This window comes from Pongo abelii, chromosome 5 (genome assembly GCF_028885655.2).
Source record: "Pongo abelii isolate AG06213 chromosome 5, NHGRI_mPonAbe1-v2.0_pri, whole genome shotgun sequence".
NCBI classification, from domain to species: domain Eukaryota; kingdom Metazoa; phylum Chordata; class Mammalia; order Primates; family Hominidae; genus Pongo; species Pongo abelii.
The window spans coordinates 45679449-45707341 of record NC_071990.2 but is presented as its reverse complement, the minus strand read 5'-3'; the positions used below and the strand labels follow the sequence as shown (position 1 = coordinate 45707341).

At 39.4% G+C, this 27893-nt stretch overlaps 1 protein-coding gene across 8 annotated transcripts in view; it reads right to left on the bottom strand.

Moving 5' to 3' along the window:
• The window catches only part of RUNX2 (RUNX family transcription factor 2), a 339669-nt gene that overhangs the window by 205124 nt on the left and 106652 nt on the right, over positions 1–27893 (bottom strand). For all 8 annotated transcript variants that reach the window (XR_008526192.2, XR_002915377.3, XM_009241929.4 and 5 more), the window contains exon 5: positions 24034–24138. Coding sequence is in view for 6 of the 8 variants with exons in the window: in XM_009241929.4 (XP_009240204.4) it covers positions 24034–24138 (105 nt within the window). In the remaining 2 variants the exon portion in view is untranslated. The remainder of the gene's footprint in view (positions 1–24033; positions 24139–27893) is intronic.

Here is a 27893-nt window from a genome sequence, read left to right as displayed (position 1 = left end):
GGCTTATATTTGACAGAATTCTTTAGCAGTTGGACAAGCCAAATCTGGTCATGTGTTCTAGCCACAGCTGCCCTGGGAACATTTTTAAAGCTAGTAATTTATATTATCAAATCACATTTTTTAAAAAGTTGCAGCAACCAATTAATATTGATAATTCATTTAATAAAAATCATTAATTCACTTAGCAAATTATGTAGTAGGCACAGAAGAAATACAAAATCAAATGGACCTAATCCCTCAAAAAACAAAAAGAAAAAAATAGTAAGCCTCATTCTATCACTATTTGGCTTCCTCCCACACATTTCCTGCCCTTGAGCATGTTTGTAGTTCATGCCTAGAACAGATCTTAGAAGAGTGCCCAGACTAGTGCCAAGAACAGCAATGGTACGTAGTAGGTGCTTAATATTCTTGTCAATTGACTTCAGACTCATTTCATGAGTGTTTCCCCATCTTAAGACATTCCTTCCTTTTGCACTTTCCTTCTCCATGATGTTGATACTGACTTTAAATGGCATATACATTTCCTAACAATGAGGTTCATTCCTGGGTCTCATCACACTGGGGTTGTGCGAGTACTTTTCCTGCTGGCTTCTTTGCCTCTATACATCGCTTACCGCCTATGTCTTCCTTATATTTGGTTCCTCTTGTTTTCCCCACCAAATCAAAATATCTCTGTTGCTTCACAACACTGGAGCTCTTCTGTGGACAGAGGTAGAATGTATCCAGTCCCTGTAATTCCCTGTCAGGTGGCAATCCAAAGCCCTCCCTTCAACTATCTTGTTGGGGAGTTCATGAGGCCACCCTACTGCCTGCTCCATTAACTGAGACTTTTCTGAGTAGCTTTTACAGCCCTGCATCATTAGCCTGATTCTACCTATTCAATGTGATTTTCCTCTTCTCCCCAACATTCATCCTCTGTTCCAAACCAGCTGTTCTTACTTCTTCACATTCCCTGGTCTTTCCCTTCCCTGTGCCTGTAACACATGCCTTCAGTCCACCTAATCCATCATAACCATTTTCTTCAGGACCTAATTTCCTCCAAGTGATCTTGTCTTTCTTTCAAAATTTCTATTACACGCTAAGGATAGTATGACTTTTACATTTATGTTGCATTTTACAAATGACAAACTTTTACTATACACTATCCTCTAAAATAACCATTATAGGTAGGTGTTATTATTTCTATTTTTCTGCTGAAGATGCCAAGGCTCTGAGAGACAAAGTGGTTTGTCAAGGGTCACTCACTCTTTTTTATTTTTAAGAGTTGGGGTCTTGCTATACTGCCCAGGCTGGAGTGCAGTGGCTATTAACAAGTGCAATCGTACCACATGACAGCCTCAAACTCCTGGCCTCAAGTGATCCTCCTGCCTCAGCCTCCCAAGTAGGTGGGACTACAGGTGCATGCCACCACACCCAGCTCAAGGGTCACTCATTCTTAACAGTTCAGCACAAGAGCTCCATTATGCCATAGCCCCTTCCACTTACTGCCCCATTTCTCTGCTCCCTTTAAACATCCTGAAAGTGTGTTCACTTTCTAAATTCATTGTACTCACCTCCTAGCCTCCATTTCTCTTAATTTTCAACAAATGATCTTTTGAATCTATCCTTGCACTACCATCTTTTTTGCCAAGATCATCAATGCCTTCCACACTGCCAAACTCAATGACAGTCCCTGGTCAGCAAAATTTGACACAGTTGGTGACATTCTTCTTGAACAGAGTCCTTTGCTGTCTGAATACCACATTCTTTGGGGCTCTTCCTATCTCACTGGTTGCACCTACTCAGAGTCCCACATTGGCTCCTCTTCCTAATCCCTATTTCCAATGTTGAGAATTACCCCAGGGATCTGTCCTTGGCCTTCTTCTCTATCTAAAATTATTTATTCCAGTCCTGTGACTTTAAATACCACACCAGACTTGACCTAGAGCCTGAAGGCCAACTCATGGTCTAGCTCCTACCTGATCTGTGCCTTCCATGCACCATTCTCTGTCCCCAGCTATCTCTGTGGCTTCATGTCATACCACTTTCCCATTCACTCACTCTGCTGCAGCCACACTGGCCTGCTTGCTATCCCATAACCATGCCAAAGAGCTGGGCCTCAATGCCTTTGCTCTTGACATTCTGCTACCTAGATATTGATAGATGGCTCGCTCCCTATTTAATTCAAGTCTCTGCTCAAATGTTGCCCCATCAGCAAGGCCTGCCTGACCTACATGAAAAAATCATCCACCTCCCTCCCTCTGTCCCCTTACCCTGCTTCTTTTTTCTTTAAAGTACTTATCACTACCTGCATATTTGCATATTATATATACTCATTTGTTTGCTTATTGTCTCCCTCTTTCAGTAGAACGGAAGTTCCAAGAGGGAAACAAATTTGTACATTTTGTTAAAGGCTATATTCCTAACACATAGAAGAATGTCTGTCATATGGCAGGGCTCAATAAATACTTGTTGAAAGAATGAACATGTGATAGCCTAATTGAATACACAGTGCCATCTAATTGTTTATTAATTATAGTACTATCTCCAGGACAATATTTTAATTCTTCCAAAGTAAAACTCTGTGCCTTATATTTCAAACTTGTGTGTACCTGGCATACTCGTAGGCACACAGCAGATGCTCAATAAATACTGTGGCTGCCTGGTTGATTTGAGCAACGTAGAGAAAAGCAGGATCAGAATTTCAAGTATATTCAGCAATTCAAGTATATTCAGTTATTTTTAGGTAATTCTATGATTTTTACAAAGAAAATTAACTGTTACATCTCTGCTCTGTGGGAATATGGTTTTTGATACTGAAAATGGAAGATCATGATGTATGTGACCATGAGAATGTGTACAAATAACTATAAACATGTCAAGCTCTGGGGTTCTTTATGGCAAGAACCCAAGCTAAAGTAAATTCAACTGAAAGAAGAGTAAGGGTTGAGACTAAAGAGAGAATATGGGATGTCAAGAAATCCAGACAGAAATAAGGGCTGCTTAATGTCACATACACACAGGGAAAAGGAAATTAATCAGGAGAGGGGAAGGAAGAAGGCAAGTGGCTCAAAGCTGCAGGTTACTGTCAGGTTTTAGAAACAAAGAATATACAGCTACGCATTTCTGTTGGCAAGTTTTTCACAAGAGGACAGATTGTGCACCTTGAGGTTTTGCATCCATAACATTTGCCCTCTCAAACCAGAGACATTAACAAAAGAGCACCTCAGGAATTTGAAGGAGTCAAGAGGTTCTGTATGTTTCCAGATCATACTTAGAGCCACTTTTTCCCTCCTGCCACAGATTATTACACATGAGTTTTATGTAGAATGAATATATGAACCTTGAAAGGTCCATTCAGCTAACTGGAAGATTCCATTTGCAGTTTATTTTTCATATATTTTTACTGAAATGTCTTATACCAGAGAGGAAAAATAATCAACATTTTCTTGTTGATTTAATTTATTTACATAGCAAAAAGGATTAGAAACTGAAGGAGATCATAATGTATTTGCCAGTTAACACATTGGTGGCACGGAATAAATGTATAGTTTATCAAAGTTGTCACAGCTGATTCCTTAGTAACCCAATATTTCTATCTGATTTCTCAATGTTACAAAAGTGAAACACAGACTCTAGGTAGTTTCATCAAGAATGTAAGATACTTAACAAATACTCTTCATTGCCTAAAAGTTGGCACTATTTTTGTTTTTAATTTCCTACCCCAAGCCGGGCACGGTGGCTCATGCCTGTAATCCCAGCACTTTGGGAGGCCGAGGCGGGTGGATCACCTGAGGTCGGGAGTTCGAGACCAGCCTGACCAACATGGAGAAACCCCGTCTCTACTAAAAATACAAAAATTAGCCAGGCGTGGTGGCAGGCACCTGTAATCCCAGCTACTCAGGAGGCTGAGGCAGGAGAATCTCTTGAACCCAGGAGGCGGAGGTTGCAGTGAGCCAAGATCGCGCCATTGCATTCCAGCCTCCAGGCTAGGCAACAAGAGTGAAATTCTGTCAAAAAAAAAAAAAAAAATCCTATCCCAGAATTCATCATTGCATTTGATTAGATCCCATATAGTCAGTCAGAGAGCCTTCATTGCCTGTGAAACCTTCATATGCCTGTGAGCTTCCTTGTCATATTAACCAGGCAAATGCATTTTAGAGCCACCTCTGCACACTTTTCACAAAGCTTTTAACCACAATGGTTGACTGGGCCTGTATGTTTTTCCACTCAGTCCCAGGCTCTCATCAGCCAAGTTGCCATTGCCCTGGCTTATTTCTTCTACTTTGTTCTATGGGCCAGCCTCCCCAACCTAGTCTCCTACTTTTCTCTACTTCACTTAGCCTCCTTGATGTCAAAAGTCACACTAGAAAGGCTGCTTTAGTTTTTACAAGCATTGAATAAAAAATAATAATAATTCAAATTACATTTCCAGGTAGACTTAGTAGCTTAAGGCCAAGCATTTGCCAAGCAGAATGCTTCTTCTTTTCCAGATATACTTATGAACTGAAAATGTTATACTTTTCAGGATTTTTAGAGTCTTCAAATCTACATCCTCTCATCTTTCATGTTTCTAGAATTCCAAAAATAGGAAAAAGCATTGTCTGACATGGGATCTTCCTTCCACCTTCCCTTCTCCAGTCACCCTATCTCCTATGGAGATGGTCCAGGAGGAAAAAAGAACTACCTTACCTGCTGATTCAGCCATCCCTGCCCTGACTTGCAGCCTTCTTCTGTTGGGAAAGGTTAAGCGTTACCTTTCCCTTCCATCCTTAGTAAGGAACAAGCTGCTACACTAAAAAGGCTATGTTTTCTTTTTTTCTACATATATCTTTTTCTCCATTAATTCCGCTTTTCTTTGATCCTCCACCAGAGCAACTCAGAACAAAAACTACAACTATGTAACCCCCAAAATTGATTTGAATTGTTTTTTTCTTCACATGTATCTGATTCCTACTTACTTTTGCCCCCTCCTCCCAAAAAAGGCATATAAAAATTGGCTAGCTTCTAGTTAGAGTAATCTGAAATTATTTTGGATGTGGTAAAATAGTAACATCTTACACATTTTTCTTCAAATTCGCAGCAGGAACCTTTTTTCAACTTGAATTTGATTTGAATCATACTAACCAATTTTAAATATGAAATGTTCAACACAGATGTGCGATCCTGGGCAAGTTCTCTAATTTCTCCAGCCTTCTTTCTCATTTGTAAAACGGCATCTTCTCTGTCTACTTTACAGAGTTGTTGTGAAGTCATCAGTGTTATTACAAACTTTGTATGCTATGCAAACATAGAATATATTATTTTCTGAAAGCCCAGACCATAGGGCAGGTCTGAGCATCCTATGCTAAGGTATACATAAGCCACTCCAAAAGATGACATAAAGAGATGGAGCCTTGAGGAAGTCTGAAGAGGAAACCCAAGAGACCTTCAAAGCAAGCTTAGAGTGCCCAACGTAGCATATTCTTATTCAATTAGCATACCAAACATCTTGTGAGCACCTATAAAACAGAACAGAGATAAAAGGAAAAAAGAGACAAGAAGAAAAGCAAGGAGAAGAATGTACACTTAATATGAGTTGTCTTCTGAGGCAGGCAACCATATCAGAAAATAATGCAGTGGGCTGTAATGTTTTTAAAGGAATAGATTTTATACCAATTTTTGTAAATCAATTTTCAAAATGTTCATTTTTAATCAAACAGGATTTACCATTTTGCGATTAAGACTCAGGGTATAGGTCAGTCAATTCCTTTGAATAATTAAAAAATAAAATTAGTTTAGAAAATGCAAAAATGTATAAAATAAAAAGTATATGTGAATATATATTCGTACATACAAATACATTTAGGAAAAAGTAGTAAAAGGAATTACGTCAAAATATTAACTGAGATTATCTTTGGTGTTGAGTTTCAAATGACTTTTACCTTTTTCTCAATGCTTTCTGAATTTTCTGAAATGTTTACAACAGATCTTCTTATATACTAATTAAATTAAGTAAATGTTATTTAAAATGTAAAAAGAAACAATTGGCAGCACTGAGCATCATATATATGCTTTTGTTACTAGTCCTAACAATGTTGTATTTTCACCAAAACAGAATTTTTTTCCACATAATTGAAATTATCAAAAACTAAAAGTATGATTACCTCTCTACAATGGCAGGGCATTTATCTACAATGATATTAAAGACTAACAGGATAAACAAATCTTGTAAGGTACATGAGAATATTCATTTCTTGTGACCAATAATAACTGCAGTTTCTCTAAGAAGAAAAGATGGCTTAGTAAAGGTAAGCAAAGCCCAAGGAACTTAAAGGCGTATTGCTGATTGTCACAGGAGTCTCTCTTTACCTTGCTCCTTCACCTTCCACCCTAGTCCATCACACTTGACACTGTGCCAAAGACAAATAAAAGGACTACAAATTAAGCCCTTTATGGACCTTTATAGGTGCTAATCTTGGGTTTATACTCAATTCTGCTGGAGGCTCTTTCAAGTTAGACTCTCAAAGTTATTTCATCGGCACTTAGCATTCTCAAAAGCCCTGGACAGAGCAGCCATGGTGCAAATGTTTGCTCAATTAATGTAGAAATAAACAATATGGATACATTATTAAAGCTGATTTTCTTTCCTAAAATTACCTTCTTTTAATTACCAAGCTCACCAAGAACAAAAGCATCTAAATATCAACATTAGAATTTTACTGGAATATAATTATTTGTCAATTAAAAATGAAATAAAACTTAAAAAAGAAGAATTTCCCTGAATTGCTACAGTTACTTTGTAAGTTGTATAGAGGTCTTGAGATTTAAGATGCTATTGTACAAATAATAATATTTTCTAACGCAGTTGTTTTAAATAATTTCTAAACCACGAGCTTTCCAACAGCCTGGCCACATTTATGTGGAGGAGAACGGTGAGACTATGTTTTCTTTTCTTTTTTTTTTCTTCCCAAAGTCTCGCTCTGTCGCCCAGGCTGGAGTGCAATGGCACGATCTTGGCTCACTGCAAACTCTGCCTCCCAGGTTCAAGCAATTCTCCTGCCTCAGCCTCCCAAGTAGCTGGGACTACAGTCGCCTGCCACCACGCCCAGCAAATTTTTATATTTTTAGTAGAGATGGGGTTTCACTATTTTGGCCAGGCTGGTCTCGAACTCCTGACCTCAAGTGATCCACCTGCCTCGGCCTCCCAAAGTACTGGGATTACAGGCATGGGCCAGCATGCCCGGCCTGAGACTGTGTTTTCCTGAAGTGAAAACTATCAAAATCCATTCCAAGAACTGACCAAATAGCACCAGGAATAGATGTAGGAATAGAACTCAGCTATGGTTCAGCTGCAGGAGCTCATTGCAGTAACAAAAGTACATACACACACACGTACATACATACATACATACATACATACATACATACATACATAATCTTCTGATAGACTTTTTGGAGCAATTTGTTCCAATTTAGAAAGGAATGAAAGGAGACATTTATAAATTAGCCGGAAATGCCACCTATTCCTTCAAACACAAGGATTTCTCCCTTCCCCATAAAAGTTTTTGTTTACAGCTAAGAGATGACTCATCCTGTTGAGTTCTTAGCAGAGAGGCATTTAGCAAAAGTGGTAATAACCAAAGGCATCTATCTAGATCATCAGATTTCCTTCCTCTGGTCAGTTTGTGGCACAAATCTCATGCTACAAAAGCTACATTTCATCCCTCAGTGTCAGATTTTTTCCAATTCAGTTGCAAATTTTTATTTATTTATATTTGTTTTCCTAACAAGAGAATAAAGAAACGGTGGCTCCATATCACAGAAGGGCTTCTCCAGCTATATCTGACAGTGGGTTGACCCTCAGCAAAAATGAGTGGCTGGGGCTGGTATGTCTTGCAAAGTCCTTTTCCATTAACTTACTTCCGTTCAAATGCTACCACTGGGCTAGGAGGTGACAAATTAACTACAATCAGTTTCTCTATTCACCATCCTCAGCATAGCTCCAAAACAATCTAGAATGAAAGCAAAGGAAGAGGCATCTCTCCTTCTTTTCATTCAGGCTATTTGGCTCTACCAAGGAACTGCTGCACCAGGTCTCACAAAATATAGAACCAATATATAATACACAGAAAGGGGACAAAAATATGTTCTGTAAAAAATAAAATGAATGTTCATCCTGCGTTTTGGACCATCAATGCTTTCCTAATTATAGAATCCAAAAACTCTTGGATCCCTGGCCCCAGCAAATTTCCTTGCTATGTCAGATCTGTGCCAACAATGTAGACTTTCATAAATACCCAAAGAGAGTCAATGTGGGAATCTCCTGAGACATGAACAAAGCACAGGACCTTCACTGACACATTCTCCAAATCATCCACTTTTGTTCCCTTTGAATCTCAGGACCTTCATAAAAGCCTCCATCCTTCTTCATAGTGCTTTAGGCATTATCATGGCCATGTGTCCAGCCTTCTAGAAAGCCCTGACCACTGAAAGCTCTCACTCTGCCTCTATCACAGTACCTCTTAAGGAAAGGGAGACTGATTTATAAGTCTTAAGTAAAGTCCTCAGGGGAGAACAGATAATCAAACACTTTTTATGGGTATACCAATGGGTGTTCTGTTGCTTCAGATAACCCAGTATATCCTCAGTTTCACAGCTTATTCCTCAAGAAAACAGAGCCAGCCTCAGTTATTGCAGAAAACATGGAACTGGCCCTCCATTGTCCCCACATAGGTTATGAAGAGACCTTTCCTATAACAAAGTGTTTGAGAAGAGCATTCTTTTTTATAAAGATAAACAACAGGAGGAAACCAAACCTCTCTCCAGCTGATTTTCCCTCCCACTATCAGTCCTCTGACCTCACAGCAAAAAAGGAGGGCCACTAATCCCCTTTAGGTTGGCTTTTCCCATGAAGAGACAGCTGTAGCTTTTACAAATCTTTAGAAGAGGTTTGAAAATAAATCATCTGTGGGCGAGAAGTGGGGGAGACCCAAATGTAGAAATCATAAGAAGGACATAAGAAGTGCCAAGGACCACTAAGAAAATGTCATGGACAATGAAGAAAGGAGGGCAGTGGAAGAAAGCAAGTTGTGACTTCTGACCCACCTTGAACTGTGGGTGGTTCTCCACCAGTGATGGTGCTTTGGAAGGGTAAAGTGTAGTGGCTAAGGGTCTAAATGTTCTTAACGAGCCATGGAGCCCAAGTTATTTTGGGAGGAAAGAAAAATAGGCTTTCTGAGTATTTTTCCTTTCCCCTAGGCTGGCGCCACACCCACTCAGCCTTCTTCCTTGTTGTGTCACCTGTTTCAAAGTCTGTTTCTTTGGTCTCTCGATTATTTTTTTCCTTTAGAGAAAATTGTATGCACTTAGTTCAAAACAAGAGCTCATCTAAAACACTGTGTGTGTGCGCATGTGTGTGTGTGTGTGTGTGCACATGCTTTGTTTCTCATCGTTTCATCAGTGAGCTATCAGTGAATGCTTAAAGCAAACCATGTGCAGGTGTACTAATTAATTATTACAAAAGTTGCTCAGACAGGTATTTAATAAGCAAAAGAATGAATTAAAAAATAAACTTAAAAATACAAACTCTGATGCTTGGTTTCTCCAAGAAAAGTTAACCCTGAAAACAGGGCTCTTTCTTTCCTGCAGCTCCAGCTCCAAAGCTGAAAGGAATGGTGTGTTCAGCCAGCCTTTCTCAGACTTGCTCTGCTCAACTTCACTTCTCTGCCAGCCTTTAAATGCATGAAGGTTTCTGTTTTCAGAAATAAATCCTGCCTATTTCCTCTCTCTTTCCTTCCCTGTGACGATAAATTCCTTGAGGGTGATTTTTGGATTGCATCACTCAAGTTCCAGGTTATACGAACTTTGGTGTCACCTGGAAATGTTTTTAATTTCTCCCAGTAGGGAAGGAACAGACAAAAATGAATCAATTTCATAAAGCCCCCTACCTTTTCTATCTGGAATATACAAATCAAATGAACGTGGGTTTTTCTAAAAATAAAACACTATCCCCCTCAGTCCAAAATTAATAATGCACCTATTCTGATTATCAGTAACAATTTTTTGATCATATGGCAGAGCTGTTCCTCTTTTTGGTCATATTTTTCTCAATTAAAGATTCTAATGGCCACTGAATCAAGACAAATTACCCTCATTATTTATGTCCACAAACCTCTGTGAGTCTGAGCTTCAGAATTATAATCGAAAACAGAAATCATGCCTTTGATTTTGAAAGCAGAAAGGTGGCACTTTGTTGCACTTTATAAACACACAGAGAATCACTAAAATGGAAGGTATTTGAAAAGCCCTCCATTCAAGCCCTCATCCTTCAGCAATCTGTACTATTTAACAATTCTTGTAGTCAAGAAGTTCTTCTTTAAATCTAACCTAATTCAGTTGAAACCTATTCTTTCTCTGACCTTGCCAGAAACAGAACAGCTGGTCACCATACATAGCTTAATAACTCTCATAATTTTGAGTCTGTTATTAAGTCATTTTTCAGTCTCCTCTTCTTGAAGCTAAACGATCCCAAGTCTTTCAACTTATCCTCATAGGTTCAATTTTACAAGCCTTTAATCATCATCAATGCTCTTCGCTAAACATTCTGAAGTTTTCCATGTTGCTCTTATGTTTTGAAACCCAGATCACCTTTGGGATTGCTTCTCATTGTCCACATAAGCCAAGGCTTTACTGCATGACACATAGTCCTAAGAGAATCTACTTATATAGGTAACCTACGGCTTTGTTTGGGTTATTTTTAGTACAAGCCCACTCCTATGGCTCTTTATCTAAGAAAACATGTTCTTCGGGACCCAGAATTCTTACGGAGCCCCAGATACAGACAAGCCATTCCCCCTCCCCCTCCTCCCACTCGATTTTTCTCACCAGAGCTCTTCAAGGTCTTTCTCAACCTGCTTTCCCTACCAATTTGGGTCTTGTGGTCCTCTGCTATAAAATAAGTATCTAGCTAATCTGATTTGATTCACTTACTTAAACCAAGTTGTTCACCAAAAATGGCTTAGAATGTGTTATCCTTTGCAGATAACATCTATGAACATCCTGTCCTCGAAGCCTTAACTCGACGAAGAATCTCAGGCACCTGGTGAGAATGATAAGAGAGCGGTTTGGGGCCAGGAGGGATGAACATGAAGAGTCCTTTTGTGCTCCTCTAATTACACCACACCAGCCTTGGGTACAATTATAAACAGCCACTTTTGGGTGTGTGAGTCCAGTCTACTTTTTTTGCAACCTCTTCCCAACCATGTAGGCATTGCTAATGCCCTCTCACCTAGCAAAGTTAGGTATTAGATTCTGATACTGACTGTGTTCAAGGTTTGCACACAATGTACCTTTTGCCTTGATGTCTCTTCCCCCAACTCTTCCTCAAACCGGCTTCTTCTCACCCTTTAGGTCTGTGCTCCAATGTCATCTCCCCAGACAGGCCTTCCTTGGACCACTCTTCAATAGGTTCCATTCTGTTCCCTCCCACTCCATTACTCTTTACTATGACATCAGTTCCCTTTACAGCACTTATCACAATTTGCAATTAGATGTGATTATAGAGAAATGTTTGCTTACTTGTTTCTTGCCTTTTTTCTCTACAGAATGTAGGCTCCTCAAAGGGAGGATCACGCCTGCCTGGCACCTGGCTAACAGTAAGCACTCAAAATAATTTTTTGAATGAATAAGTGTTCCCATGCTGGAAATATTTACATTTTAAAACACATCTCTAATTGTCACCAAAAAAAAGGCTCTGTCAGCTATTTTAAAGGGAGATGGTATTTTCAGTGGCGGGACAGGGTTGGGAGAGGAACAGATCTTTCTCAGATCCATCTAGTCCCACATCATTCAGGCAGCACAGGCCCTTCGCATCACAGAGGCAGCCATTAACTGGAAACAATCGTCGGTTCTATTGTCATGCTCCTTTTCCTTACAGCGATTATCCTCGTTTCCAGTTATTTGCTCTCCTTTGAGCTTCAATGTGGTCATGCCATTCTGTAGCATTCCATCATTTTCCTGATGTTATTTCCCCAACTGCTGTTATCTTTCACAACAGTACCAGCATTATCTATCACAGAATATCTGGGAGGATACACATCACGATGTTAGTAGTGGTAATCTTGGGAGATGAAATTATGAGTGATCTCTGTCTTCTTCTTTTTTATTATTAGTTTTTACTTTCTAGTGTGCAATTTTTTCACTTGTGCAATTTTTTAAAGTTAATTTTTTTTTCAAGTACTAACTTCATTTCACTGGTATTCAAAGTAAGATTCTATTGAGGTTAAGTTATACAATGTATTATTTTCATCTCACAAAATTCAGTGTTTTCAACTGTTAAACTAAAATGAATTCAACACTCATTCAACAAACATGGCTACATCCATGACTGCATGCTCACTCTGTGCCAGGCCTTATAACTTTGACTTCTGTACTATTCAGCGATGCTACTGCAGCACTAAGCATGCTTCTTATGTAACACTGCTTCATCACACCAACCAAGAATCCCCTGGGTCCGACACTTACACAGACTTGACAAATGGCAACAGGATAAACAGGAAAATATCTGGAATCCTTGCCTGTCTCTATAAATCATCTGCTGACTTGCAGAGTAACATAGGACAAATGAGTTCTCAGGTGTCCATGCCTCAGTTTACCTATGTGTAAAATGCATAATGCCTCCCTCAGAGAGATGTACAGAGAATCACTGAGGTAATGTCTAAGCATTTGGAACTCCTTGGCAGAAAGGCGCTACATAATTACTATTTGGTATTTAAGCTGCCCTTCATGTGTGCCAAGTACTTTATGATCATTCCTTAGGAGTTACTCCCAGCTACTTTGTGAAGTTGCCTTCATGTCTATTTCCATTTGAAAGATGAAGAAATAGAAGTAGAGAAAAGTTTAGTGGTTTGCTTAAGGTCACAAAGATTGCAATGAGGTCTCAAAAGAAGAATTCCTGAGTCCTGCAATCCCCTTAGCCATAAGGGAATCCACCTCTTAAACGTAAACTACCCTTACAGATTAATTCCCTGTTAAGCTACTCTGAAACAGCCTTCATGGTAGAAAACACATTGTCACTTGTTTTTGTAGGCTGGAGTAAACAGTGAGGGGGTGAAACAGAAACCAAAGCTCTAGAATTAGTAACCCAGACTTCACACTCACCCTTCTTTTTACACATCTACATTTCTCCTCACTTCCTGTAGAACAACCTGCATTTGGTACCTTCATCATCTCCTTGAAGGGCCCATCTTTGCCTACTAATAATTTCCTGGGCCAATCCTAAGGAGGCATAAAGCCCAGATTAATCATCCTGAGTATCCCCCACAACCAAAATACATGCTAGCGTTTTTACCCAGATTGTATCTCATAAAATTTAACTCCAAGGAGGTAAATGAGAAGATGAGAATGCGTGTTGTGGAGGGTACATAGGCAGCCTGAGAGTTCACGGAAAGGCAGAAAGCACCAGCTTGCTTCAGTGTCATCTTATGTCTTCCCCACTCGCCAACTACTGCACAACCCCAGGAAGACACACACCAAGCCAGCACTGGAGTCACCCCATCCACCTTGCCCAGAGTTAGTCTTACCCCAGATCATGGTCTCCTGGCCCTCTTAAACCATGTTCCTCTAGTCCACACATTATTTTCTTCCCTCTTCTTAATTCATTGATTCGTTTACCATAAAAAAGACAGCTCTTGTGGTTCTGAGTCCTGTACTCTCACCAAAACGACAGAAACGTGTGGACACCAATATCTAAGGATTCCTGCTCTGGTTGTTCAGGGAGCAACAGCCACATGACCTCTGCAGAGCAAGTGTAATGATGGAGTTCTTTAACATAAATTTGGATAAAAAGTTCCAAAGCAACTCAGTGCCTGCCCATGGCAAAAGTGTAAAATAAGGGATTCAATTTCCTCCCCCTTTGCTTTCTCCTCTGCAGGAACATTCCCTCTGACCTCCTCCCCACTCACTGACCCTAGACCTCTCCAGAGCTCTCCAGAGTGACAGGAGCTTAGAAACATTTCCCTTCCACCATCTTTCATGAATATTATCTGTCCTGTGTTCCATTTCCTTAAATACTACTCCAGCTAACCTGGTAATAATGACCTGAAAGTCTCAATACAAAGGAATGACTGGAAGTGTGGATCTCAGGCACTCAAAGCAGACAGGCTTTCAGCAGAACGCCTCTCACATCACCACATGTTGGCAGCAGGTAATACACACAACTGCTAACATTTTCAGGAATAAAAACTCTCTGAGAGTTTCACACTAACAGTTTCTCATTGAAGGAATTACTGAAGGATCTACATCAAGAAAAAAGCAAACTCAACTTAGAAGGAAGAACTACGGTGAAAGAAGGAATGATAAGCAAATGAATCAATAAACATAATGGATAAATACAAGTATAAACATTTTTTAAACACCGATAATGACTAATCCAGGAAATATAAAACAAAGATCTACTAAAATATCAGATAACGACATTAGAAGAGAGGGGGTGAGACTGAAGTTTAAAGAATGCTAAAGTTCTTGTATGGACAGGGATCATGATTAATTTTAATAAGACAAATAGACATAATAAAATGGTAAAGATAATAGTAAAATAAAAGAAATACATTCAATGATAACTTGCAAACCAATAGAGTAGGAAAGCTAGCATGTATCTAGAACAACAGAAAAGGAATACTCTGAAAGGAAAACATTTGCAAAAGAGAGAGATATGGAAATACAGAAACCCAAAACTCTCACCTTTCAATAACAAAATCTTGCACTTAAGAGTATATCAGAACTGAAAAGCATCAGGAATGCTCATTGCTACAGCTGACCTGCAGCAAAACTGTGATGCCTGAAGTTGGCAACCACTGGCCTCCAGGCCGGCAAAGGTCCTGCCTGCTGCACACTGCCACTCACTGTTTACTTTCTAGTACCCAGGATTTTACTGATCACTCTCTCTCTATCTTCCAAAACCTACTTCCCAAAAAATGATTCTATATCACTTGTTTTTATCGTAATAAGAATTTAAGTCTGAGTTACCTTTTCCAGGGGTGCTTGGGTTTAAGCCTTAATCCTAAATTTTAATGAAGGGTTTTGGTCTTCCAACAAATAGATTTTCACCACCAGTGCACAGTAGCAGAGAAATTCTGAGAAGTGGAGCCCTTCCTTTGCTACTTACAAACACAGTCTTTTATTTTAACTGTTACATATGATCTTGAATTAATATTTTAGACCTAAATGGTTTTTATGCCTCTTCTTAATTTCCAAAAGTTACTTGAACAAACAAGAGTAATTAGTTATTTTTTATACCTGCCTAAATAAAAACTTTAGAGATTTTATGTGAAGGCCAAAGATGTTCTTTAGTTGACATCATAAATGTATCCTATAAAAATGCTAGGTAGGGACAGGTATGAATGGGAAAAGCAATACAACAGATCCTTTTTTTCCCTGCTATTTTTAAGTATATCCTATTCACTGGTCTAGTCTTCCTTGAAGAAATTGCCATGGCACAAACAAAATAGAGGTGAACAGAGTATTTCAGTGATCTATCAGGAATTATCTTTCTTGAGAAGGAAAGGTCATTTTTATTTAAAAAAAAAAAAAAAAAAAAAAGAAAGACCAAAAAAAGGGGGAGGGGAACCTCTTTCTCTCAAGTCCCTGTCAAGTCCCTAACACTATTTTCAGAATGAATGATTTCTGACTTACACTAAGATACAAACTACTGACACATTTGGATCAAGCATGTATGTGTTTTTAGAACACATATCACTTGAAAACTTGCCATGCCATATTTAGTTAGAAGTAAATATATCAACTGGAACATATGCACGCAGAAACTGTGCTCTTGCTGTGAAAGCTACAGCACCTTGTTAACACAAGTCCAATACAACGAGAACACACATTCAGAGCTGGGAAGCCCGGGAAGAGTGCAAAGGAGGGACACGAGCATGTTTTAACGGCTGTGATAATTTGCCATGAAAGGATGTTAATGCCATAGCTCCTTGCTGCAGCATGCCATGTGCTGCTGAATTAAATTACTGCCATGCAGTCCGCGAGGGAAGGAATGTGTAAACAGGCCATATATCCTTGCATCAGTTCCACAGAATGTTGCACAACACAAAATGCCTCTCGATGTGTCATTTCCTTCTTGGCTATCTTCCCAGCTCCTGACAGCCAGTCAACAAAAAAAAAGGACTGAAAGATATTTAAAACTGGTCTTCTCAAGAGCACATTCCACCAACCACCAGACATAACCTCCACCAGCGCTTCTGACCCATCCCCCTGCCCCCCTCATCCTTCTTGAAGAAAGGGAAACAGAGAACAGTGGGGTTTTTTTACTGTTATTATTCTCTTAAGTTGAAGAGTTTCAACGATGTTTTATATACTGGTAGCCAAGGGATTAATATCTATGACAATCAAATTGCTGCTTGTATTTGTCAACTTGTAAATATCAAAACATGGCATTTACCCATAAATTCTATTCCTTGGGCACTTTGGAGACAGTGAAGAATCCAGGAGAAGTCTGAAAGTCAGGAAGTTAAGGGATTCTCTGCTAATGCTTTGTGCTAAGGACTAAAACTCAGGCCTGTGGCATCTGGGGCATGGCGCAAAGCCTATCAAGTTTTTTCAAATCATCTTCACAGACTGCAAGAATGTGAATGCAAGAACTGTGTCCAGAAGAATCAAATAACCTTAAAAAATACATCTGCTGTCCCTCTATCCAACATATTTTACATGTACCCTCACCTTATTTCACATGTGACCAATCTCTAAATAAGCATCTTTCTGGACCGGGCGCGGTGGCTCACACCTATAATCCCAACATTTTGGGAGGCTGAGGCGGGTGAATCACAAGGTCAGGAGTTTGAGACCAGCCTGGCCAACGTGGTGAAACCCCGTCTCCACTAAAAATACAAAAAATTAGCCAGGTGTGGTGGCACACACTTGTAATCCCAGCTACTCAGGAGGCTGAGGCAGGAGAATCGCTTGAACCCAGGAGGCGGAGGTTGCAGTGAGCCGAGATCCCACCACTACACTCCAGCCTGGGAGACACAGCAAGACTCCATCTGAAATAAAATAAAATAAAATAAAATAAGCATCCTCTTTTGGTAAATAAGCAAAAGTCATGGGCTAGCCTTTGGCATAAAAAGTCTATTCCTTCACCCAACTAAGATGAAAAGTAATGGAGGATAAAAGTAAGCTGCCGCTGACATCAGCTGGAATGAGGAAGAGAAAAATGTCAACCCCTCCATTCTCTCCACCCTTCACCAGGCTGGAAAGCAATCCCAGAACTAGGTGGAACAGCGTGAGAGAAAAATGAGATGATGTCTTGCCTACACCACCTGTTTCGTTAAGTCTGTTAACTAAAGTTTGTTAAGGTAAAACTTCTGCAATTGGACATGCCTCAAAAATACAGAGAAATAAAACTTCTCTGAACAATTACAGATTTGTTGATGAATTGGGCACAACTGAGAATGAGCAAACAGGAAAAGAAAATAGTTTAGCTGCAGGACCTAAGCCTAACAAGCTGAGTGAAGCAGGATACTAAGGCAAGCCTAGAAATACCAACAGTACTCTCTACTTCCAGATAACCTCTCACTAACCTAAGCCCCAGACCCTTATTGAAGCCACACACAAAGCCAAGCAGAGAAATGTTGCAGCCATGTACTCTGAGCTTGCAAGAAAGGAGCTAGATTACTGGAGGGAAAAAGGCAGGGCTTCTCCTTTCTCCCACCAGGTCGAGATAGGTGGCTGGCTGATCAGTGGTGAATGCCAGTGCCTTGGCAGGAAGTACAATACAATTCACAGCTTTGGTCTCTCCTTGAGAGTAAATACGGTTTACCCACCTGAGACCCGACACACAAAAATTTTTAGAAACCCACTCACATGTGTCAGGCAGTAGGTTTGCCAAGGTGCCAGCAAGCAAGAATTTCAAAGTTGGATGATACAAAGTATAAAACCTCTAATCTTGGCCAGGCGCAGTGGCTCACGCCTGTAATCCCAGCACTTTGGGAGGCCGAAGCGGGCAGATCACCTGAGGTCAAGAGGTCGATACCAGTCGGCCAACATGGCAAAATCCCGTCTCTACTAAAAATATAAAAATTAGCCAGGCATGGTGGCACACGCCTGTAATCCTAGCTATTTGGGAGGCTGAGGCAGGATAATTGCTTGAACCTGGAAGATGGAGGTTGCAGTGAGCCTAGATCAAGATCATGCCACTCCATCTCGAAAAAAAATTTTAAAAATTGAAAAAAAAAAAACCTCTAATCTTAACCATCTGAGGATTCATAAGATATTTCTGCTACAGACTTGTCATGTTGCCGGGTAAGGCTCATACTTCTTTTTGTTCAAACATCTAATGTTCTTCTCACTTGAGTATTGATCTGCTAATACCAAGCACCACAAGGGAATACCCACCACTAATTCATCTGATATTTACCAAATCTGTTCAATTCAGAATGACGCTACCATTAGACTAGTAAATTTGGAGTCATTTTCTTTGAATGTCCCCTAGATTGAAAAAGCCAAGAGTCCTTTCAGAAGATGGCACCTTGAAAAGAATTATTTTTCCTGTTGTGACAATGACAACTGCCAGCTAAGCACTTATGTAAGTTGATGACATTGGTGTCATGAACCACATCCCCCAACATTCACACCATTGGTGGTTTTTTCCCTTAAATCCAGGCTGCACCTGTGTCTTGCTTCAACCAATCAAATCTAGAGGAAGCAATTCCATGCCAGTTCTGAGCCTAATCCTTAAGAAGGCCCAACATCCTCGGGTGCAGTAGCTCACACCTATAATTCCAGCTGCTTAGGAGGCCAAAGCAGGAGGATCACTTGAGGCCAGGAGTTCGAGGCCAGGAGTTCAAGACCAGCCTAGGAAACACGGTGAGACCCCATCTCTACAAAAAATGTAAAAATTAGCCAGGTATAGTGGCACATACTTGTAGTCCCAGCTACTCAGGAGGCTGAGGTGGGAGGATGGATCACTTGAGCCCAGGAGTTTGAGGTTGGAGTTAGCTATGATCATGGCACTGTACTCCAGCCTGGATGACAGGGCAAGACCTCATCTCAAAAAAAAAGAGAGAGAGAAAAAAAAAAAAAGGCCTGAGAACTCTCACTTTTGTACCTTAGGGAGCCCTGAGCTGCCGCCATGTGAGAAGTCAGACTCAGCGGGAAAGACCACATGGAGAGGCTACGTGGAGAGGAAGAGGATCCAGGATTATATGGAAAGAGATGCAGTGGGGCCTGCTGTTGCATCATTCCAGCTGAGCCCAACCATGCAGCCATCCCACCAAGGCATCAGACACATAAATGAAGCATGTGGGATGTTCCAGCACCAGCCACTATCTGATTGCAGCTACTTGATAGACCCCAAGCCTGACAAATAGAAAAATCATCCAGATGAACCCCAATCAACCCACAGAATCATAAGAAATAATAAACTGGATGTTATATTTGAGGATAGTTTATTATTTAGTAATAGACAACTAAAAAATACAGCAAGAGAATTTAAAGTATCCTATGTAAGCTTATTTACTTTTTCCATCCTCTGCACAACCAATAATACCTTCTTCCATCAGTCCTCTTCCCTAACTCTGAACCACTTCTATAGAATATGATGTTGCTAACCAAGTTTTCACATTCCTGTAGAAATTATTTAAATCAGACTGGAGGTGGAACCAAGTCCACAGATGGAACAAGGGATCCTAATAGAAACCGATGTTTCAAAGAGCTAGGTATCTAAATGCATTACTATTGCTGCTGCTGCTACACCACTTCTCCGGCTGACAGTCGTTCTTCAGAGCTAGCTTGCCAACAGAAGGTCAATATGCCTTGCCTAAACACAAGACTTACAAATTTGGGATCTTAAGTATGATGTCATGTCTTAAAATGATAAGCTGGCAAAGAAAATAAATGGCATTTTGTAAAGATGTGCACCATTTTCATGTTTACGCTACTTAAGATGAAGGTTCTAATAAGTCATCGGCTATGTTCCTTTAAAGGCAAGTTTTATAACCGAGATGAATCACAACTGCAAAAGATCAAAGTTAAAAAACATCAATGATGCCATAGGGTACTTTTTAATCTTGTAATGAGTGATGATCATGTGCTCTTATGAAGTTAGTCCAACTGCCAACGCCAGATGTGTATATTAAGAAAAGAAGTTGTTTGTGATGTGACAGCACTGGTTCAGCTGCCAGATACAGAAAACATAGAAGGATGAAATCTTTTGGATTTTTGAGTGAAAAGCAAGTCTTGGCAGATGTGTTGATAGGCAAGGCCTCACAGTGGGGTACTAGTGGCATAGCATCTGCCCTTGGACTTTGCTGCAAACAAATTAAATTTATCATCAATTCTGCACAGCTTTCCCTGAGCAGCATGAATATCTGCTCAGGCATAATTTATAATACTTATTAGTGTCATTTACTAATGAGCAAAAATTAGAAAAGCCATCTGCAGGGGAAAAAAATAATATACTAGAGGACAGAAGCTATAGATGGTATCTGTTTCCTAGAGGCATACCATAAGCAAAACTCTACAGCAAACCTCTGACACTAAAGAAAATTGATGTAATAATAGCTGACACTTAATGAACACTTACTACATGACAGTCACTGTGCTACCCATTTTACATACATTACAACATTTAACATTCTTGCAGCAACTGATGAGGAAGGTATTATCATTCTCACATAAAAGATGAGAAAACCAAGGCAAAGAGAAGTTAGGTAACTTGCCTGCCTCCATACAGTTAATAAATGGTGGAGTTGGGATTTCGATCCAAGCAGTCTGACATAAAGACCCAACCAGTTAACCCAGAATTTGTCCTTGTTCAAACAGCTGAGCTACCAGAAGCAGGTTTTTCAATATATATTCAGATCTTTAGAGGAAGGAGTAAAATTCCATTAACAGGAACCAATAGTAGAAAATCCTCAACTCCTTCAAGGCACTATAAGTGATAAACAGAAGTATACTACTTTTATGACTAATAACCACTAATTAAGGAATTATAATTTGGGGGAGAGGAGGCTAAACAACTGCATATAAATTGTTCCACTCCCCCTGCCCCAACACTGCCCCAGGAAAGCCTTTTACTAAAGCCCTTCTCTGTTAAGGATCAATAAAATAAGCCACTTTGAATAAGCAAGGGTTGACAAACTACAACTTGGCCCACCAATTATTTTTATAAGTAAAATTTTAGTGGAATACAGATCAAGTATCCTTAATCTGAAAATCTGAAATGCTCCAAAATGTGAAAGTTTTGAGCACCAACATGATGCCACAAGTAGAAAATTCCACACATAAGTACATAACACAAACTTTGTTTCTTCCAGGAAATTATTTAAATATTGTATAAAATTATCTTCAAGCTATGTGCATAAGGTGTATATGAAACATACATGAATTTCATGTTTAGATTTGGGTCTCATCCCCAAGGTATCTCATTATATACACAAATATTCCAAAAATTAAAAAAAAAAGTGAAGTCCAAAACACTTCTGGTCCCAAGCATTTTGGATAAGGGATACTCAACCTGTATAGCCATGACCATGAATGTATGTATTTGCTTACGCTGCTTTTGAGCTACAATGGCAGAGTTGAGTGGTTGTGACAGAAACCACCATACGGCCCACAGAGTCTAAAGGATTTGCTATCTGGCACTCTGTAGAAAACGTGTGCCAATCTGTGTTCTAGAGGATCTCCCATTTAACATTATATGCACCAACTAATCAAACTCCTATTATACTCACTGTTTAAGAAAATTGGAAATATTGTGCATTTCCCACACCTGGGAGTGTCAAAATTAAAGAACCATATTGAGAAGAGTGCTATGCTACAAATATTCAATGCCCAGGATGGCCAAAAGCAGGGAGGAAAAAAATAATCCAGCACAGAATCCAGGTTATAGGATTCAGCTGTCACTCAAAGCAGACCCATGCTTCTCTCCAGACACTGACTTCGTCAAGTCACCCCATGATGTCAGGAAAATGACCCCGCATTTTCACCGATATTTTCAGTTAATAAGAAATGTTACTCAGGCTTATCTAGGGCAGGTGGTCTACCACTTGCAGATCTGTATCTGCTTCCACCGCCCACCCTGGGCACCACACAAAGCTTGAACTCAGGTCCCACGTATACCACCTGGCCCCTCTACTCCTAACTCTCACTGCTTTCAGAGCACTCCTCTGACTTTACAAGGCACATCTCTGCCTTTACAAATTAGCCTATTGACTAATTTGGACCAAAACCTCTCTGAAATAAGGTACTGCTATCCACACTTGAAACAGAAGTGACTTTTCCAAAGCTACCCTGCCTTCTCACTTATTGTCATATCGTTCAGAACAGGGAGCACCTATCCTTCCCTCTTTCCTCTCCCAGCCATCAACTTTTGAGCATCAACTCTTGTGTGTATGTACACATATACACACATAAACATACACACACACACATACACACACACACACACGCACACAAACACACGCAAATGGTTTTTCCAAGAACTGAGAAAAGCAGCTGAGATCAGCAGGAAACATCTTTAAGAGATAAGTATTAGTGGTGCTACATTTTAAAAACCAACTATCCTGCTATATGCATTACTAAAATGGATGTCCTGCCTTTTCAGGAATTCCGGGGCTAGTCTGACCAAAAGTTAGAAGACATCTTCCATCATAAGGCATCATCCCCAACTTATGGCTATCCAGAAAAGGCAGGCAAAGCCCCAAACCAGGCAAAGCTCTGTTCTATTCACCTGCACTCCATAACCACTAGCCCTTAGGACTAGAGACTTGGGGCTTACACACATGTGTACAGCAGTCACCTAACAGGGCATTCCCAAACTGAACAGACAGGGCCAGCACTGACTCAACATTATGAACCTGGAAGAATGCCATACACATGAAAGGAGAAGAAAACAAAAACCTCAAAGACTTGCTTTTGAGGCAGGAAACCTCCCTAGTTCAGGCAAGCAGTCAGCCTTTGTGAAAAGAGACAGCAGCTAAAGGGACGGGACCCACCATATGCTCCCACTGCTAGGAAGGTATGCTGCTTGGGTAGAGGCAAAACTTTATGAGACCTTTTCTCTCATTTTAGGGAAGAAAAGATATGCCACTCTCATGGTCTAGGCAGGTTGATTGTTATAGAGCAAGTACTTCTGCCAGCTATGCCTCCACCACAAACCAAATTGAACTCCCTAAATGCAGTGGTTAGGATTCCAATGTATTCATTCAGCAAAGGCAGAGTTCTATATGATGTTTCCATTGGCACACAATTGTTAATGGTTTATATATCAAATAATCTTTAATCTCTAAATATATTTAAATACCGCTTTGCTGAGTTTGTTCAAAGCAGTTTTTTGGTGGGGGTGGGGGAAGCAAACCTCGGTCAATTTAGATTTAGAGGGAACATACATATTGGCCCAAATAGATTATGTGCACTACCTGAAACTGATTGCCGGTGAAACCTTCTGGATGTCCAGACAGACAAATAAACCAAGATGGATTTAAAGGTGGTTTGACTCTATCTGTTAAAAGAAGACTACCTATAACAATTACTAGAGCATGACCAAACAACAGTGTTGTAACAATCAAGCAAGTTATCATTTGCAAATAAATTCTTTGTAATTAAGCAGTGTGCTCTTCATAAAGGGAATTGAGTGGGCGAGTTAAAAAGCTAAAACACATTCTTAGGCCATGGGAAACACATGCCAGTGCTTTTTGACTAAGCTCAAGATTTTTAAGTTTACTCTTTTCTTCCTCAGATCTCATGGGTCTATTCTGCCCCATTATGTTCAGTACATGAGCAAAATTTCTTAGCAAATAGTTAACAGTGACTGAATAATTATTCACTCATTTCCCAAAGCTACAGAGGCCTTAGTGATTGTGTGGCAAAGGTTAAAACCGTAGTTTTATTTTCTACTAACTCTGAAGTTTGACTAACTGTCCCTCACTAAAAAAAATATATGCAGATAGCAAAGTCTACAAAGACACTATGGACATGAAAGTGACACTAACTTATTTGGAATAAATTCCTCATAGGGTCTCTGGAAACTCTATTACCTTCTTCAATAAAAAGGGGAGTACTTACTTCTGGGTTCCCGAGGTCCATCCACTGTAACTTTAATTGCTCTGTGATAGGTAGCTACTTGGGGAGGATTTGTGAAGACAGTTATGGTCAAGGTGAAACTCTTGCCTGCAGATATAAAAGGGGAAAATATACAGTGAATATTAAAAAACAGTATTGATGATTACACAGCAGCATAGATTTCCAAATTGCATTTAAGCATCTCTAAGGAGGCAATGAAACAAAGACAAGAGGCAGGACTCCTTCTTCTAAATTGGAAACCCTTCAATGACCACTTTAGGACATTTCCAAATTTGCTTAGAGTCAAGATCATTGTCCTCATTGTAGTGCTACACAGGAAGACTCCAATTCCAAAAAAGCTCCTCAGTAGCAACAGTTGTAATGAAAACAAAACCCTGGTCCACTTGAGGAAGGTTCTTTTTCTTTCAGTTTTCTCCAACATCAGGAACACATCCAAGCACAGACAATTTTAGAAGTCTTTATTTAGGGTTAGGTCATGACCTCACGAGAGAACAATAGTAAATCATTGTTGATTATGTTATTTACTTCACATAGCTTTAGCATTTCATTTGCTTAGCTGCACTACAATAAGAAGATAAAAGAGGAAAGTTCTTATGGGAATCATTTTAACAGGAGCCAGTGTCTCCTGTCCTGGCCTTAATGTGCCTGTGGTATGATGATTTCATCATTACTGGAACAAAGTTTTTCTCCTCCCTGTCCACCCCTCCCCTAACATACATCCTTGCTGTTAAATCTTGAAATAACTCCCTGACAGTGACTTACTTTTTGCTAAATGAACATGACATCTCTCAATATAAACTCAAATTTTGCTTTTAGCAGAAGGTGTGCTTCATTGAAATATTACATCTGATGCTTCAAATTAATGAGCTAAAAGCGATGAATAAGAAGGGGAAAAGAGACAGGGAAAAGTTTGGTAGCATATTTGGATGTCTGTTTTCTCCAGAAGAAGATACCATTCTCTGTTGCACAGACTTACTAACAGTTGTAATCAGTTAGATTTGCAACGGTTAATCATGTCAGATAGTCAAAACTGCAAACTGTTACAAGACAGGAAGAGGTGGGCGTGAAACAGTGACTCAATAAAACATTCAGCAATCTCAGGCCAGAGTACTCATTTAGTCTGCTCCTGTAACAGACCTTTAAAAAGCTCATTTTGTTTTGCTTTGTTTTTTTGGTCAGAGATTCTTTTTCCCTTACTGAAAACTGAGAGTATTAAACCAAAACACAAATCTTTGACAATATGTACCAATGCAAAGTTTAATGCAGTCTTTTCAAAGCTTAATATGGAACAGGTTATATACAAGGCTTAATGGAGAACAGGTCTTTGGCTGTCAAGTCTCGTGAATGGGTTTTCTTTTCAACCTAGACCATGTAAGTTCCTAAAATCTGTTTAAGACGCACATCATTTGTTAATGAGTATAAATAGTTTTAAGTCTCCCCGGCTATACTTTTCAATAGCCAAGGGGAAAAAAAAACAGGAAAGAAAACACAGGAATGGGGTGGGTGCCATTTGAATAGGGAAAGGTGAATAACAATTAGAAACGTATTACGTGCCACTTCATACACATTATCTCAATTAATCCTCCCCACTTAGATCTCTCACCCCCATTGCACAAATAAGGAGGCTGAAGCCTCGAGAGACTTAGTAATTTACCCAAGTTCATACAACTAATAAATGAAAAAATGAGGATCTGAACCTCATTTTTCAGACCCTAAAATTAAGGCTCTTTTTTTTTTTTTTAATATTCTGTCACTTGGCCACTTCCTTAAGTGGCTTGGTCACTTGCCATTTAAAAAAATTAATAAGTAATTTATTTCTAGATGCGTCCCAATCAGCTCTATGTGCCCAAGAAACAGTAAATATAAATGGACTAATGAAATACCTCAGGATGATGAAAGCATCTATTTTTAAAGTGTCATTGATATATTTTATCCACTATATTGGCTATTACACGGATTTAAATAATTTATAATTGGTTAGCAAAGAGAGGCTTTATTATAAACATTAAGACTAACCAGAAGAATAAACCAGCCAGGAGTCCAAACTAGCTACAGAAAACTAAAAGCCTACAGAATTAGAAACCAGAAACTTGAATAGGAAGCCACTGGGTCCAAGTTAGAACCTCAAAACAATGGAAAGATCGCAAAAAGTGAAACAGCTGAATCTCTAAATTGAAAGTTAATTTACACCAAAATATTTTAAAGTGCCATTTTGGGGTCAGATTAGTGGTCTATGGGCCCAGGATTGCCTTTCTAACAGTGGCTCCCATGGCTGTGTTTCAGAGTCAGTTTTCATCTATGGCACTCATCTTAATAAATCAAGGATATATACAGATCTCAGTTATCCTTAATGTCTCTAAATAACCTGGTAGAAAGATTGTCGGCCGGGCGCAGTGGCTCATGCCTGTAATCCCAACACTTTGGGAGGTGGAGGAGGGCAGATCACCTGAGGTCAGGAGTTCAAGACTAGCCTGGCCAACCTGGTGAAACCCTGTCTCTACTAAAAATATAAAAATTAGCTGGGTGTGGTGACGCACGCCTGTAACCCCAGCTACTCAAGAGGCTGAGGCACGAGAATCACTTGAACTCAGGAGGCGGAGGTTATAGTGAGCCGAGATGGTGCCACTGCACTCCAGCCTGGGTGGCAGAGTGAGACTCCATCTCAAAAAAGAAAAAAAGAAAAAAGAGATTGTCCATAAATTTATTTAAACCAGTTTTGGTAATAGTTCTACTTGAGACCTTTACAACTTACTTAGGATATTAAAAGTCATCTATGCTTCCCCTAAATTCAGGGCGACGCCTCATGTAGGAACAAAAGCCAAAAATAAAATTCACCCTTCAAGTATAAAGCACTTAAATTTTCAGAGTAGAATGAGTTCTCTATAAAAAACTGCTTTTAAAAAGAGATGGGTTTGGGGGAGGAAACAAGCAGTTAAGTATAACTATGATCTGCCAAAATCAAACCCTAAGGATCAAGATGTAATTAACAACTACAGCAAAAGTGAATGAGGCTCCTTCTGCTTCTTATTGCCCCTTCAGAAGAAATATGTATGCAATGTTGAAGAAATTTTCAGAAATTACCAACCAATTTAGTAACTGGTTCTTCATCCTATAATAATAATGCACTTCTTAAGTCAAATGTTTATGTGGGCATTCATGATTTCCTTAAATTAATTTTTTTTCAAAAATCCCCTTTTTATCATTTTCCATAAGTGATAAAATACAGGCTCTTATTTTAAAATGCAGGCTCTCAAATAGGGAGCTAGCAGTCAGTAGATAACTAATTGTGTCATCCATGGCTTCATCAGGAAAAAGAAAGCATACCAAAAAAAAATTTAAGGACCAAAATCATTTTAAACACTTCTGTTTAAAATATTAAGGATAAAAAAAGGAAAAACAATGAAAAACCTTAAGCCACTCCTAATTTAATGCAAGTTCCACTGATGCTCTACTTTTATTCTAGCACTTTCAAAAGTTGTGGTCATAAGATGACCCATAAAGTCGAAGTCAGTGGGGACATGACTCCTTTATAATCTAAGATTGTTTTTCAGTTTCTGAGAGTTTATGTTTCTACCAGTGGAAAGAAAAAAAAAGTGTAATATTTGAGGAACTTGGTATTTTTTTATAACACTACTGAAAATAGAAATATTTAAAGCCGGGAAAGAAAATATAATGGTAGCAGCATGTTGATCCAGACTTAATAGCTTAAGAGAAATGTAGAAGTGTGAAAACCAAAGAGGAAGCTGGAAGAGTCTGTTACAAAGCAGGTCAGGTGGAAGGGGTACAAAGGCAGGTTAAAGGGTTTCCTGTCACTGAAAAACTGACCCATTTTTTTTTTCAGA